The following is an 11301-nucleotide window of genomic DNA, read 5'->3' as shown; positions in this document are numbered from 1 at the left end:
TTAGCCCTTAAAATCACCCCTGAAAACTGCCCTTAGGCAAAATAAGCACTGCTATTTTCCTAGAAAAATAGGTGCCAGAACTCACCACAAACGCCTCCCTTGTTCTCTTAGAATGGCACCAACTGAGTTCCAGCTGAAAAAAGCCCTGATTGCAAGATCTAAAGATGCGCACAATTGAAGATACACCCCTGTGCATGATTGACCCCATCCCGCTACAGAGAAGATAGAGAAATCAACCACCCCGGTTTCCCCTCCTTTCCCCCCTTCTGAGCGAAGCAAAGGGACCGCTCTGGCTTCCGTCGAAGGGTCTTCTCCAGCCACCCGAGGTTATCAGGGCAAGTAGTTCAGGTTGCAGCACCACATGGCAAATTTCTGTTTTTTAAAGGCAAAAAAGGACAGAAGAGATTGGGTGAGAATGATGAACCTCCCATTTCGCCACTGGATTCCACCCTCTTCAACTCAGGCCCCTGTAAATTCTGAGGCAGAAAACCCAAACAGTGGACACATGCACTCCGGGGAATGGGAATTGGGGCCCCTGCATTACGTTAACACCCATGTCGCCTTTGTAAGAACTTCATCTTTTAGTGTGGCAGCATCCACACTTTGGAACTCCCTGCCTATGGACATCAAAGTGGCAGGACTCCTTTTTGGCACCTGCTAAAAACATTCTTGTTTATTTATTTTTAAAATAATATTTATTAAAGTTTTAAAAAAGTTACATGAATAAAAAGAAAAGAAAAGAAAAAGAAACAAAAAATACAAAATACAAAAAAGTAAACACAGTTAAAAACAAGTCAACCTTTCCATATCTTAACTTTCAATTACTTGTTTCCCTGACCTCCTCACACCTCCCTTTTTTGTATTCTAGTTCAATTAGTTATTTCAGAAAATCCTTTCCATTTTTGCTTTTATCTTAATAATTTATCTTAATATATTATAACTTTACATTCTCACCTGTTAATAATCCATCTTTAAATACTCCTTTATAACATTACTGCTTTATAACATACTACTGTCGAAAAAAGAATTATCTGGGACGCAAGTAAAGCGGTTATGAGAGGGTTTCTGATACAACAGAATGCAATAAAGAAGAGAACTCAAAATGAGAAAAAAGATAAAATTTTGGAGAAAATAAAAACATTCTTCTTTAGACAAGCCCATCCAGGTGCTTAGAAAGCTGGCGGGACTTTTAATCTGTTTCAGTAATTAAACTTTCCCTATACATTTCCCTTGTACAGTTATATTTCTTGCATTGTTACAAATACCTTGTACACATTTTCTTTTCTCTTTTTTGCAAGGCCCCTCTTTCCCAATCAAAGAGGATGTATAACTTTTATGAAATAATAAACTCGGGGTACAATTCCTTTGGGAAGTTCTCCTGCACAGGCCCTTTTGGAATGAACGGGGGCAGGGGGGGGAGGTGGCAACGGAAGGAATCCTGGCCAACAGGGATCCTTTCAGGACACAGTAAAGGTAAAGGGACCCCTGACCATTAGGTCCAGTCGTGGCTGACTCTGGGGTTGCGGCGCTCATCTCTCTTTCTTGGCCGAGGGAGCCGGCGCACAGCATCCGGGTCATGTGGCCAGCATGACTAAGCCGCTTCTGGCGAACCAGAGCAGCGCACGGAAACGCCATTTACCTTCTCGCCGGAGTGGTACCTATTTATCTACTTGCACTTTGATGTGCTTTCGAACTGCTAGGTGGGCAGGAGCAAGGACCGAGCAACGGGAACTCACCCCGTCGTGGGGATTTGAACTGCCGACCTTCTGATCGAAAAGCCCTAGACTCTGTGGATTAACCCACAGCGCCACCCGCGTCCCTCAGTAGGAGGGAGATAAATGAAATGAAACTTTACTATGGGAAGTGAAAAGCGGGATGGGTTGGAGAGGGAGCCTGCCAGGGGCAGCTAAAGAGATCCTTGGTGGTAGTCAAGCTATAGCCAAAAGGTAGACCTTCCTCACCCAGACTCCCCCCGTTCTCATGGCTACTAGCCAGAGCAGAATAAAATTCACACAAGCGTTTCCAAGCTCAACATCAAGAGGCAGGGAGTTCCAAAGGGTAGCTGCTGCCACACTAAATGATCAAGTTCTTACAAATACAGAAGAGGGATTATGGGACACTGTGCCCCCCGCATTATTTCCCAATTCCCCCATTTCTTATGTCCCGCATGCTCTCCCACCCAACACTGGCATACAATTTAAAGTCTCTCTTCTCACCGGGATAACAATGACGTCACGGCAGAAGGAACAGGCGCAGTTTATGGGGAACGGCCAGGGGATTCCGCCTCTCAGCCTCTCTGCAGGAGAAGACGGGGAATAAAAAGATTATCATGCAGTTATGGCTGTGCCCACATCGCAAGAGCTAAAGACTGATACCTCTGGCATTTTTGCCTTGGAGCACTTACGATACGATACAATATCTTTATGGTGGTACCTCTAGATGCGAACAGGATCCGTTCTGGAGCCCCTTTCGCATCTATAAGCAAACATAACCCGTGTCCGCACGTCTGTGCGTGTGCGGGTCATGTTTCGGCGCTTCTGCACATGCGCGTGACATCATTTTGAGTGTCTGCGCATGCGCAAGCGGAGAAACCCGGAAGTAACACGCTCCGTTACTTCTGGGTTGCCACGGAGCGCAACTCGAATGTGCTCATCCCAAAGCACATTCAACCAAGGTATGACTGTATTGTCATTGTTCCCCCTAAAAAGTCTGAAACCCCATTTTAAAATATACTATAGAGACTCTTTATGCTGAGTTTAGAACCAGAATTGCATTTGCTTAGAAACTGATTCTCAGACGGCTAATCCTGGTCATTATAACCCTATATCTTCTTCCAGAAGGCAGAAGCTGAAAGAGATAATTTCCGGGGTGCGCACAATCCTGCACTATCTATGCAGCTTTCCTATGGCACCTGGAAGCATAGATTTGATCCAAGGTGGGAAGAGTGCACCCAATTATTCTCTCTGTGGTCTTTACAACCCTGGATAGCACTGTTTTTTCTCTGGCCGTGCAGCTCCCAAAACACACACAGAGACGATAAGTTAATGCACTCTCCACAGTGCAATGGTAAAATGCCATCAGCAGGTCCTTTGAGAGTTTGTTTTTTCAGAGGATTCTCAGAAAATATAACCTCTGCTGTGCTCTCTTCATCAGGTCTTTGCTGTTCTCTCCCCAGGTTAGGTCATCTCTCAACTCCATTCCCAGAAATCAAAACACCGAGACCTGTTCCACGCACTTCCCCTCAATAATAAGTGGCTGAATATTCCATTTACATTTCCTAAAGTCCACAATTATCTCATTTGTTTTCTTTTAGTTAAGGTGTAAGTTGTTTTTCCTGCACCACCAAAGGGATGATGAAGGAGTAAATTAAAGAAATCAAGGCATCAAAAATAATAGAAGGGCTTAAAAAAGCAACACGGTATATCTGGGAAAGACATTGTTAGGTTGGTAGGAAAGCCAAACTCCACTATATACTGCAGAGAGGGAGTCCGGCCTGCATTTGATGCAGATAAAGTCCCACCAAACAGCTTAGGTTTTTTAGAGTCCTCCAAGCCTTTGGCAACACATAATATTTGAGTTATTTTTTTCTGCCACACTTTTTATTTATTTTGTTACCCACAAGGAAGTTGCCAGTCTCGCAAGGTTTTCCATTGGGGGGCAAGTGAGGATTGGGGGGCCGCTGACATTCATGTCAAGGGTCCCCGAATGCTGGAACCTTTAAACCGACCATCCCCTAGATTTTGCTGCGGCGAAGTCGGAAGGAGATGCTTGAGCCGGTGCAAATCTCACCAGCCGTCTCAGCAAAACGTGCCCCTGAGCGACACTCACCGTTGAATAAGTTCTGGAAGTGTGTCCTTATCGGAAACAGTTCCTCTATCACGGAGCCCTGCAAAAAGAAAACCCTCTACACGTCAAGAGAGAGGCAGATGGGAATCATGGAACTGTGGACTTCGAAGGGGTCCCCAAGGGTCATTTAGTCCAACCCGCTTCATTGCTGGAACCACGTCTAAAGAATTCATGGCGCATGGCCATGCAGCCTCCAAATGAAGGAGAATTGGCCACCTTCTGAGGCATCACACATTTCCTGCATTTGCACTTGCTTTCCGTAGAGGGAAGAAAGGGAGTGGGGCAGGAGGGTGAGTGGGAGACCACCAGCCCTTGGGCCAAAGGGGTGGACTAGATACCTTTTAGGGTCCCTTTCAAAGCAACTGGAAGGAGACTGGGGGAAAGGTAGGTAAGTAGCACTTCTACCAGGGTGTGTTGGATAATAATAATAATAATAATAATAATAATAATAATAATAATAATAAATTATTTGTAGCCCGCCCATCTGTCTGGGTTTCCCCAGCCTCCCTGGGCAGCTTCCCACAAAGATTAAAAATACATCAAAATGTCACACATTAAAAACTACCCTGAACAGGGCTGCCTCCAGATGTCTTCTAAATGTGAGGTAGTTGTTTTTCTTTTGACATCTGGTGGTAGGGCGTTCCACAGGCAGGTGCCACCACCAAGAAGGCCCTCTGCCTGGTTCCCTGTAGCTTTGATTCTCGCAGTGAGGGAACCCACCAGAAGGCTCTCAGCGCTGGACCTCAGTGTCTGGGCAGAACGATGGGGGTGGAGATGCTCCTTCAGGTATACTGGGCAGAGCCCTGAATGGCACAGATCAAGAGCTGGAGGGCTTTGGCAAATGCTAGTAATTTTAGAGGCGTGAAGACCCCAAGGGAGACCAGATAGCAGGGGGAGAACCATCGAGCCCAGAAACCGCAAGATGCAAGGCGGGTGAAGGAGCATATTCTGTGCATTGCAACTAACATCACTTCAGCACCAGTTCCACTCTGTCATGGCTTCCCCTCAAGGAATCATGGGAATTGTTTTTGGGTGTCAAGGCTGGGCGGGGGGGGGGGTGTGTCTCTGCTAGAGGTCCCTGCCACCCTCAAAACCACAGGGCCCACGATTCCCTAGAGAGAGGGAAGAGATGTGTCCATCGGTTTAAAATCTGTGTGGTCGATATGCCCTACAACGGCCTGGGCAAAAATGCATGAGATGTTGATTTTGCCCAACTAAAAGCTGGAGGGGGGGGGGAGGGCTGAGTGAGGTCAGCTCCATCCATGAGCCCCGCTGCCCCCATTAAATCACCCGATACTTACAGAAATCGTGCAAGGGCTCCCGCTGCAAGCAGCTGTAATCTGGAGGTCGCTGGGGAGAGAGGAATGAGCCGCTGTGATGTGAGGCAGAGCAACCTCTCCCCTCCCCAACTTTCAATCCCAAGCCAGCCCCAGGTCTCTTTGCAACTTCCAATCTATAGGGCCTCTTTCCTTCCTTGCATTCACAGCCTGAGTCCTGCATCCCTGCTTTCTTAGACAGGCCTCTTCAACACCTACTCATCTGGGGACCTTTCCAGAGCCAGGAATAGTCAGGTGGCAGGAAGTGTGAGTTGTGTGCAGGGGGGAAGAAGCGTCAAGAGTGCCCACAAACAACGCTCTCTGCCCCAAGCCCACCACAGCTGCCCACAAGGGCCTCCATCCACGGTCCCAAGGGACCTAATCCAAAGTGGGGGACGGATCCTTGCATGCATTACCTTATTAGATCCACCGATAACAGCAGCCGTCCTCTGCTGCAGTCAATGGCCGGGCGGAGAATTATTCGCAGTCTCTGAAATTGGGATGCAAAGGTCATCAGAGTGAAACCGAGGGCCAGGGGAGATTGAGAGGAATCCGGGGGGTTTTTAGGATGGAAGAATGAGGAAATCCCAACTAAAGAACAGTGGCAAGAGAAACTGATGGATTATGCGGAATTGGCACATAATTGACACATAAACTACGTGACAAGGATAACTGTGACCTTAAAGAAGAATGGGAACCTTTTACGAAGTACTTAAAGGAACAACAAAATGAACTGGACTCCTTGGCAGGTTTGGAATAAACATTCACAAACTCTTTATTGGTAATATAGGTAAAGGGTAAAGGGACCCCTGAGCATTAGGTCCAGTCGTGGCCGACTCTGGGGTTGCGGCGCTCATCTCGCTTTACTGGCCGAGGGAGCCGGCGTACAGCTTCCGGGTCATGTGGCCAGCATGACTAAGCTGCTTCTGGCGAACCAGAGCAGAGCATGGAAACGCCATTTACCTTCCCGCCGGAGCGGGACCTATTTATCTACTTGCACTTTGACGTGCTTTCGAACTGCTAGGTTGGCAGGAGCAGGGACTGAGCAACGGGAGCTCACCCTGTCGTGGGGATTCGAACCGTCGACCTTCTGATCGGCAAGTCCTAGGCTCTGTGGTTTAACAGAGCCACCCACATAACATAAAGCGAAATAAGCATGTGCAAAATTAAACGCGAAGCTCAGGTTGCACAGAGGAGTGGCTCATCTTTCACCAATTTATTGCCTTTCATTTATAGCTGCGTGCTGGTTGCTTTTAGGAGCCTAGAGAGCACGTGTGCCTAACAGTTCACATTTTCAGTACAGCAGGGTGGGGAGATCGGGGGAGACGCACTTCTTGTTGAGACCAAGGAGCAAAACAAGAATTAGGGAGGGAAATAGGTGTAGGTAAAATCTGCATTGAGGTTTTCAGAAAATCCCACCCCTGATTTTGGGCTCCCGAAGCATCACTTGCCCGGTGTTTTTACTTACCGCTGTGGCTTGAAGGAGGCCAACAAACTCTGACTGGAGATAGCCAATATTGATATGCAGCTCAGCATCAAGAATGACAGCGTTAGCAGTAAACTGGATGGAGATGCTTCTGCATGAGAACTTCAGCAAAGAAGGAAGATCCGCTGGACAGTTAATCTGTGGGAAAAGAGGGTAGATGTGATCTCTCAGGATCATCTATCCTGGCTCTGGCGCACGTCACCAGTGGGGTGGAAGTTATCAATCAATCAATCTTTATTACGGTCCAGAGACCCAACAAATCGTTACAAAGCAATGCACAATTCATACAGCCTACCTCCAGGTTAAACAAGCATGTTGCTCAGAATATAGGGATCCTTGGTTCTTTCAACCACCGATAAAAACTTTGCCACTGCTAATGCTCTAGCGTTTGTCCGGTCTTCCAATAGGAACCTGACATAGTGAGCCTCTGATTTTCCCGGGAAAGGTACCAGCAAGGGTAATATCAGTTCAGCTCTGCCTTGCTCGTAATTCGCACAGTGCAGCAAAATATGTTTTATAGAATCGATGTCTTGGGCACATGAGCAAAGTCTGTCCTGGCAGGGAACTCCTCTCAACCTGCCATCCAACACTGCAGAAGGAAAGATGTTTATTCTGGCTTTGGTGAAAAGCCTTCGATCATTTGGTACTGTCAGGTTTTTAACGTAAGGTGTTATGGAAGTTATCTTTTAGAGGGAAGACCAGTTTGGTATTTAAGGAGCTGTCAGTCAGTCAGTCAGTCAGTCAGTCAGTCAGTCAGTTTTATTGCAGATAGCCAAAGGCTGCCGCAATGTACACAGAATCATTCAACAATTAAATGAAAATATACTGAATTGATACTTAAAACATTTATATTATCAAGACATTACCTACTCTAAACAGAGCTATAAAAGTACCTTACTATACAAATTAAGACATTAAACAATAAAATTTGTAAGCTAAAATTATCACATGACCACTAATATATTAAAAATAATATTAATTCATACAATGTGCAATTATATTCGGAGTTTGGTGATAAAGATAGAATATAGCTTGATGTAGATAGGGTCAAATAAATTCATCTCCTTTACAGTTGGTGGCTACCTTGGCTATATAATTTGCTCTAATTTGATAAAGTGATAGAAGAAAACACAAAATTATTTTTAAAAGGCATATAATATCCTTTTGGAATGGGAGACCAAAGATGAAGAAGGAAAATCAGTACTGATTAAATGGGCGCAAGATGTAGGACATAATATATAATTTCAATAATATACAATGACTCTGGGTGTCCCCTTCCAGCTCCACCGCGCTATAATTCTATGAAATCAACTTATCTCACCAGGAGATGCTGGCGTTTTTGTTTAGAAATTGCTAAACATTGGTTTTCTGCAGCAGGCCTGTCGATAAGATTCGTGGCATGCTCAGGTGTGGCGCTGTTGCTCTGGTTGAGAAACTGACCTGCCAGCTCAGGGAGGCCAGAGGCAATATCTCCCCATATGAGATGGGACAATCAACCGAGACAACCTCCCCAGACCCACAGAAACATCTGGAGAGATTTCAATACACATCATAAACTTCTTCTAAGCAGCGATTCCAGCTATAAGCTGCTGCTGTTTATTGTATTTTAAATTGTGTTTCTCTTACACGGGAAAACAATAAAATGCTTTTGAAAAAGCCAGCCCAGAGGATTCTTCACTTTGAGTCGCAGCTGGCTTCACAGTTTGTGTGACAGACCAGCAAATCCTGATTCAGCTGGCAGTCCTTCCTGTCCCCATTGAAGCCCCTGAAAACAGCTGCAAAACTGCTCCATAGACAGAGCGGAGAGATGTGCTGGCAACAACACAGGCACTAGCCAATTGGCTCCTGCCGCGCAGCATCAGCTGAACCAAGCTGCAAACTTGCAAGGCTGGTTTCCAGAGCTTCTCCTGGGGAGAGGAAAAGGGTATCGTTGTCCTGAACTTGTTGAGGGGTGTTTCCAAAGTGGTCGGTATCGCTCCCAAAATGTTGTGTCCGTCGCTCACACGCAGGGGAGCCAAGAAGCCATTTTGCCACCCTGCCGGCCCATGAACAAATCTCTGAAAATCTCCCAATCCCCTGACACACCCAAGTAACATCTCACAGCCAAGGAGAATCACGTACCTCAGGGATGTGGCTCATTATTGAAGTGGTGGTCACAGTCGGCTGTGGAAAGAAAATACATCTTGATTATAATGTTCTGCCATGGTCCCCCCCCCCTATGCTGGGCTCTGTTCAAAGAGTCAACCAGCAGACACGCTGTCTGAAAGGATGTCTCCCTGGATAGAAGAGGAAATGGTTGTCCTGTTGCTAATAGCAACCCTTATATAATACTACCCTTATATTTATGACAGGGGCTGGATCTACACTGATCTTACAAAACTTTATTTTTAATAATGTTTAGAATGCTTAATGGCAGTTTCCCATTGTCGGTGGCTCTCTGCTCTGCAGCACCCCCTGGTGTTACATTTTAATAAGACGCTTTTAACGTTATCAATGGCAAGTGTAAAGGTAAAGTTAAAGATACCCCTGCCCGTACGGACCAGTTGTGTCCTGCTCTAGGATTGCGTGCTCATCTCACTTAAGAGGCCGGGGGCCAGCGCTGTCCAGAGACACTTCCGGGTCACGTGGCCAGCGTGACGAAGCTGCAGCTGGCAAGCCAGCACCAGCGCAGCACACGGAAACGCCGTTTACCTTCCTGGTATAAAGCAGTACCTATTTATCTACTTGCACTTAAGAGTGCTTTCGAGCTGCTAGGTGGGCAGGAGCTGGGACCGAACGATGGGAGCTCACCCCACCATGGGGATTCGAACCGCTGACCATACGATCGGCAAGTCCTAGGCACTGACGTTTTACCCACAGCGCCACCCGCGTCCCTAATGGCAAGTGTACTACTGCCCTAAGGAGATCCTGGCTAATTGTTCTGGGGTTTTTAAAATGTGGGGTTTTAATTGTAGCTGTTCCTTTCTGTAGATTTCCCCATTTTTCTAAAAAACACACACATCTGCTTTGAGATCCAGATGTGAAAAGCGGAGAGTGTTTGTGTGGGATGTAATCCATTGGAGAAGTCAAACTGAGTCAATTGCGTCAATCACCCATCTCCTACTACCCTCCTGAGAAAAACCCCTCCCACCCTCCCACTATATATAAGGGTCTGGTGACTTCTGTTTCAGTGTATCTGAAGAAGCGTGCATGCACACAAAAACTTATTCCCAGAACAAACTGAGTTGGTCTCTAAGGTGCTACTGGACAATTTTTTAATTTTTTTAATTTATTTTGAGGTTAGGGGGCACTGGGGGTGAGATTATGGAATCAAGGGGGCAGTGGGCTCCCCCCCAAAAAAATTGGTGCCCACTGCCTCCAGCTTGTTGTCAATTGCCCAGGGAAAGGGCCCTCATTGTGCAGAACTCACCTGGGTGAGCTCAAGGTTGAATAATTCTCTTGCCCTCAAAGTTGAAAAGGTGTTGTCAATGTCAGCTTCGTTCAAAAAATAACAGATGTGTCCGTCAGGAACAAGGGTGGCTGGTGGGTAGTTGATGGGATAGGTGGGCCACGGAACCACAGCTCCTCCGCAGATCATTTGAGGCTGCAAGGAGAACAAGAGGGGGGAAATTCAGTGGGAGCCAACTGCAGTCGCTGTGATGGCCTGGGATTCGGACTTGAAGGCTGAACCTGAGGGATCCCAGCCTGCACAGGATTCCCCGCCTCCAGAACCAGCTGAGCCGGGGCTGGGGCCTGAGCCTGAAGGGTCCTCACCTGTGCTGGATCCTCAGGTGCAGGCATCAACTGAGCCTGCTCTGGCTCCTGAGGTGATGGAGGACCCATTGCCTGCAGGTGCTCCTCTCTCAGCCCTGTCAGGGGAAGCTGAGGTTGCCTCTGGGTCTGGTAACCCTCCAGCCTCTCCTGAGCTGCAGAGGCTCAGGGCAGAGAGGCGGAGGGAACTAAGTTCCTGCAGGAGGAGTGCTCGCCTCCAGGCCAGGAGAGGTGAGTCACCTGAGGATCGGGGCCGCCCTGTGCCTCGGGACAGATAAAAGCCGGCCAGCCCCAGTCCCAAGTTGTGGGAGCAACAATGTTGGTTGCTAGTTCCTGCCTGAACCCTGTCCTGCTTTGTGTCTGAGCTCCTGACCCACCCTGGCTCCCGGCTTGCATGCCTGTTCCTGACTTCACCCGACTCCCTGCCCTGCACTCAGCTCCAGCTACTACGGACTGCTTCCACGTTGCACCTCTGACCATGGGCCGGACTTGGACCTCGCCTCTTGGGTAACCCACGGGACCAGCACAGTCGCCATGAGTCAGCCTGCGCCCGAACATAAGATCTGGAGGCAACAGGAAAGCCACTGGCTGGAAAATGACCCAAGGCAGGTCCAGCGGCCGTTCAGAAAGCAGGTGGGAAGGTCAGAGCGCCAACTGCTAAAGGAACTGCCAGCCCAGAGAGCAGCAAGCGGAGACTCCTGCGCTGCAGCCGGTTGAACTAGATAACCCTTGTGGCCGGGGCATAGCGTGGGTTGCTGGCACCCGGGATGGGGCAGGTGTTGCAGCCCCCGGTGGACTAGTCAGTCCTTTCACCGGCCAGCGCCTAATCAAGGGAGTCTCTCTTGCAAATCGTCCCAACCTGGGAGATGGGGGCTAGGGCAGCGGCGGGGGGGGCACCCTCCT

General features: G+C 47.9%; 1 protein-coding gene across 1 annotated transcript; it reads right to left on the bottom strand.

Annotated features, from left to right (window-relative positions):
- Nucleotides 1-8804, bottom strand: LOC307217977 (uncharacterized protein). The gene is made up of 7 exons (XM_079980097.1): nt 8770-8804; nt 6631-6786; nt 5579-5652; nt 5148-5196; nt 3829-3886; nt 2217-2296; nt 1-372 (listed from the first exon to the last, which is right to left on the bottom strand). Exons 1-7 carry the CDS (start codon nt 8785-8787, stop codon nt 331-333), a joined length of 477 nt encoding a protein of 158 aa, XP_079836223.1. The 5' UTR covers nt 8788-8804; the 3' UTR covers nt 1-330.
- Nucleotides 8805-11301: the final 2497 nt, after the last annotated feature.

The sequence above is a fragment of the Podarcis cretensis genome (assembly GCF_951804945.1).
Source record: "Podarcis cretensis genome assembly, chromosome: 6".
Taxonomy (NCBI): domain Eukaryota; kingdom Metazoa; phylum Chordata; class Lepidosauria; order Squamata; family Lacertidae; genus Podarcis; species Podarcis cretensis.
Note: the sequence above shows the minus strand (reverse complement) of the source record. Positions and strands in the feature narration are given on the sequence as shown.

Coding starts and splice junctions, on each gene's coding strand:
- LOC307217977 (XM_079980097.1), bottom strand. Junction 2,297..3,828: donor CTTCCAGAACTTATTCAACG/GTGAGTGTCGCT, acceptor CTTCTCCTGCAG/AGAGGCTGAGAGGCGGAATC. Junction 373..2,216: donor GTGACGTCATTGTTATCCCG/GTGAGAAGAGAG, acceptor TTTAAAAAACAG/AAATTTGCCATGTGGTGCTG.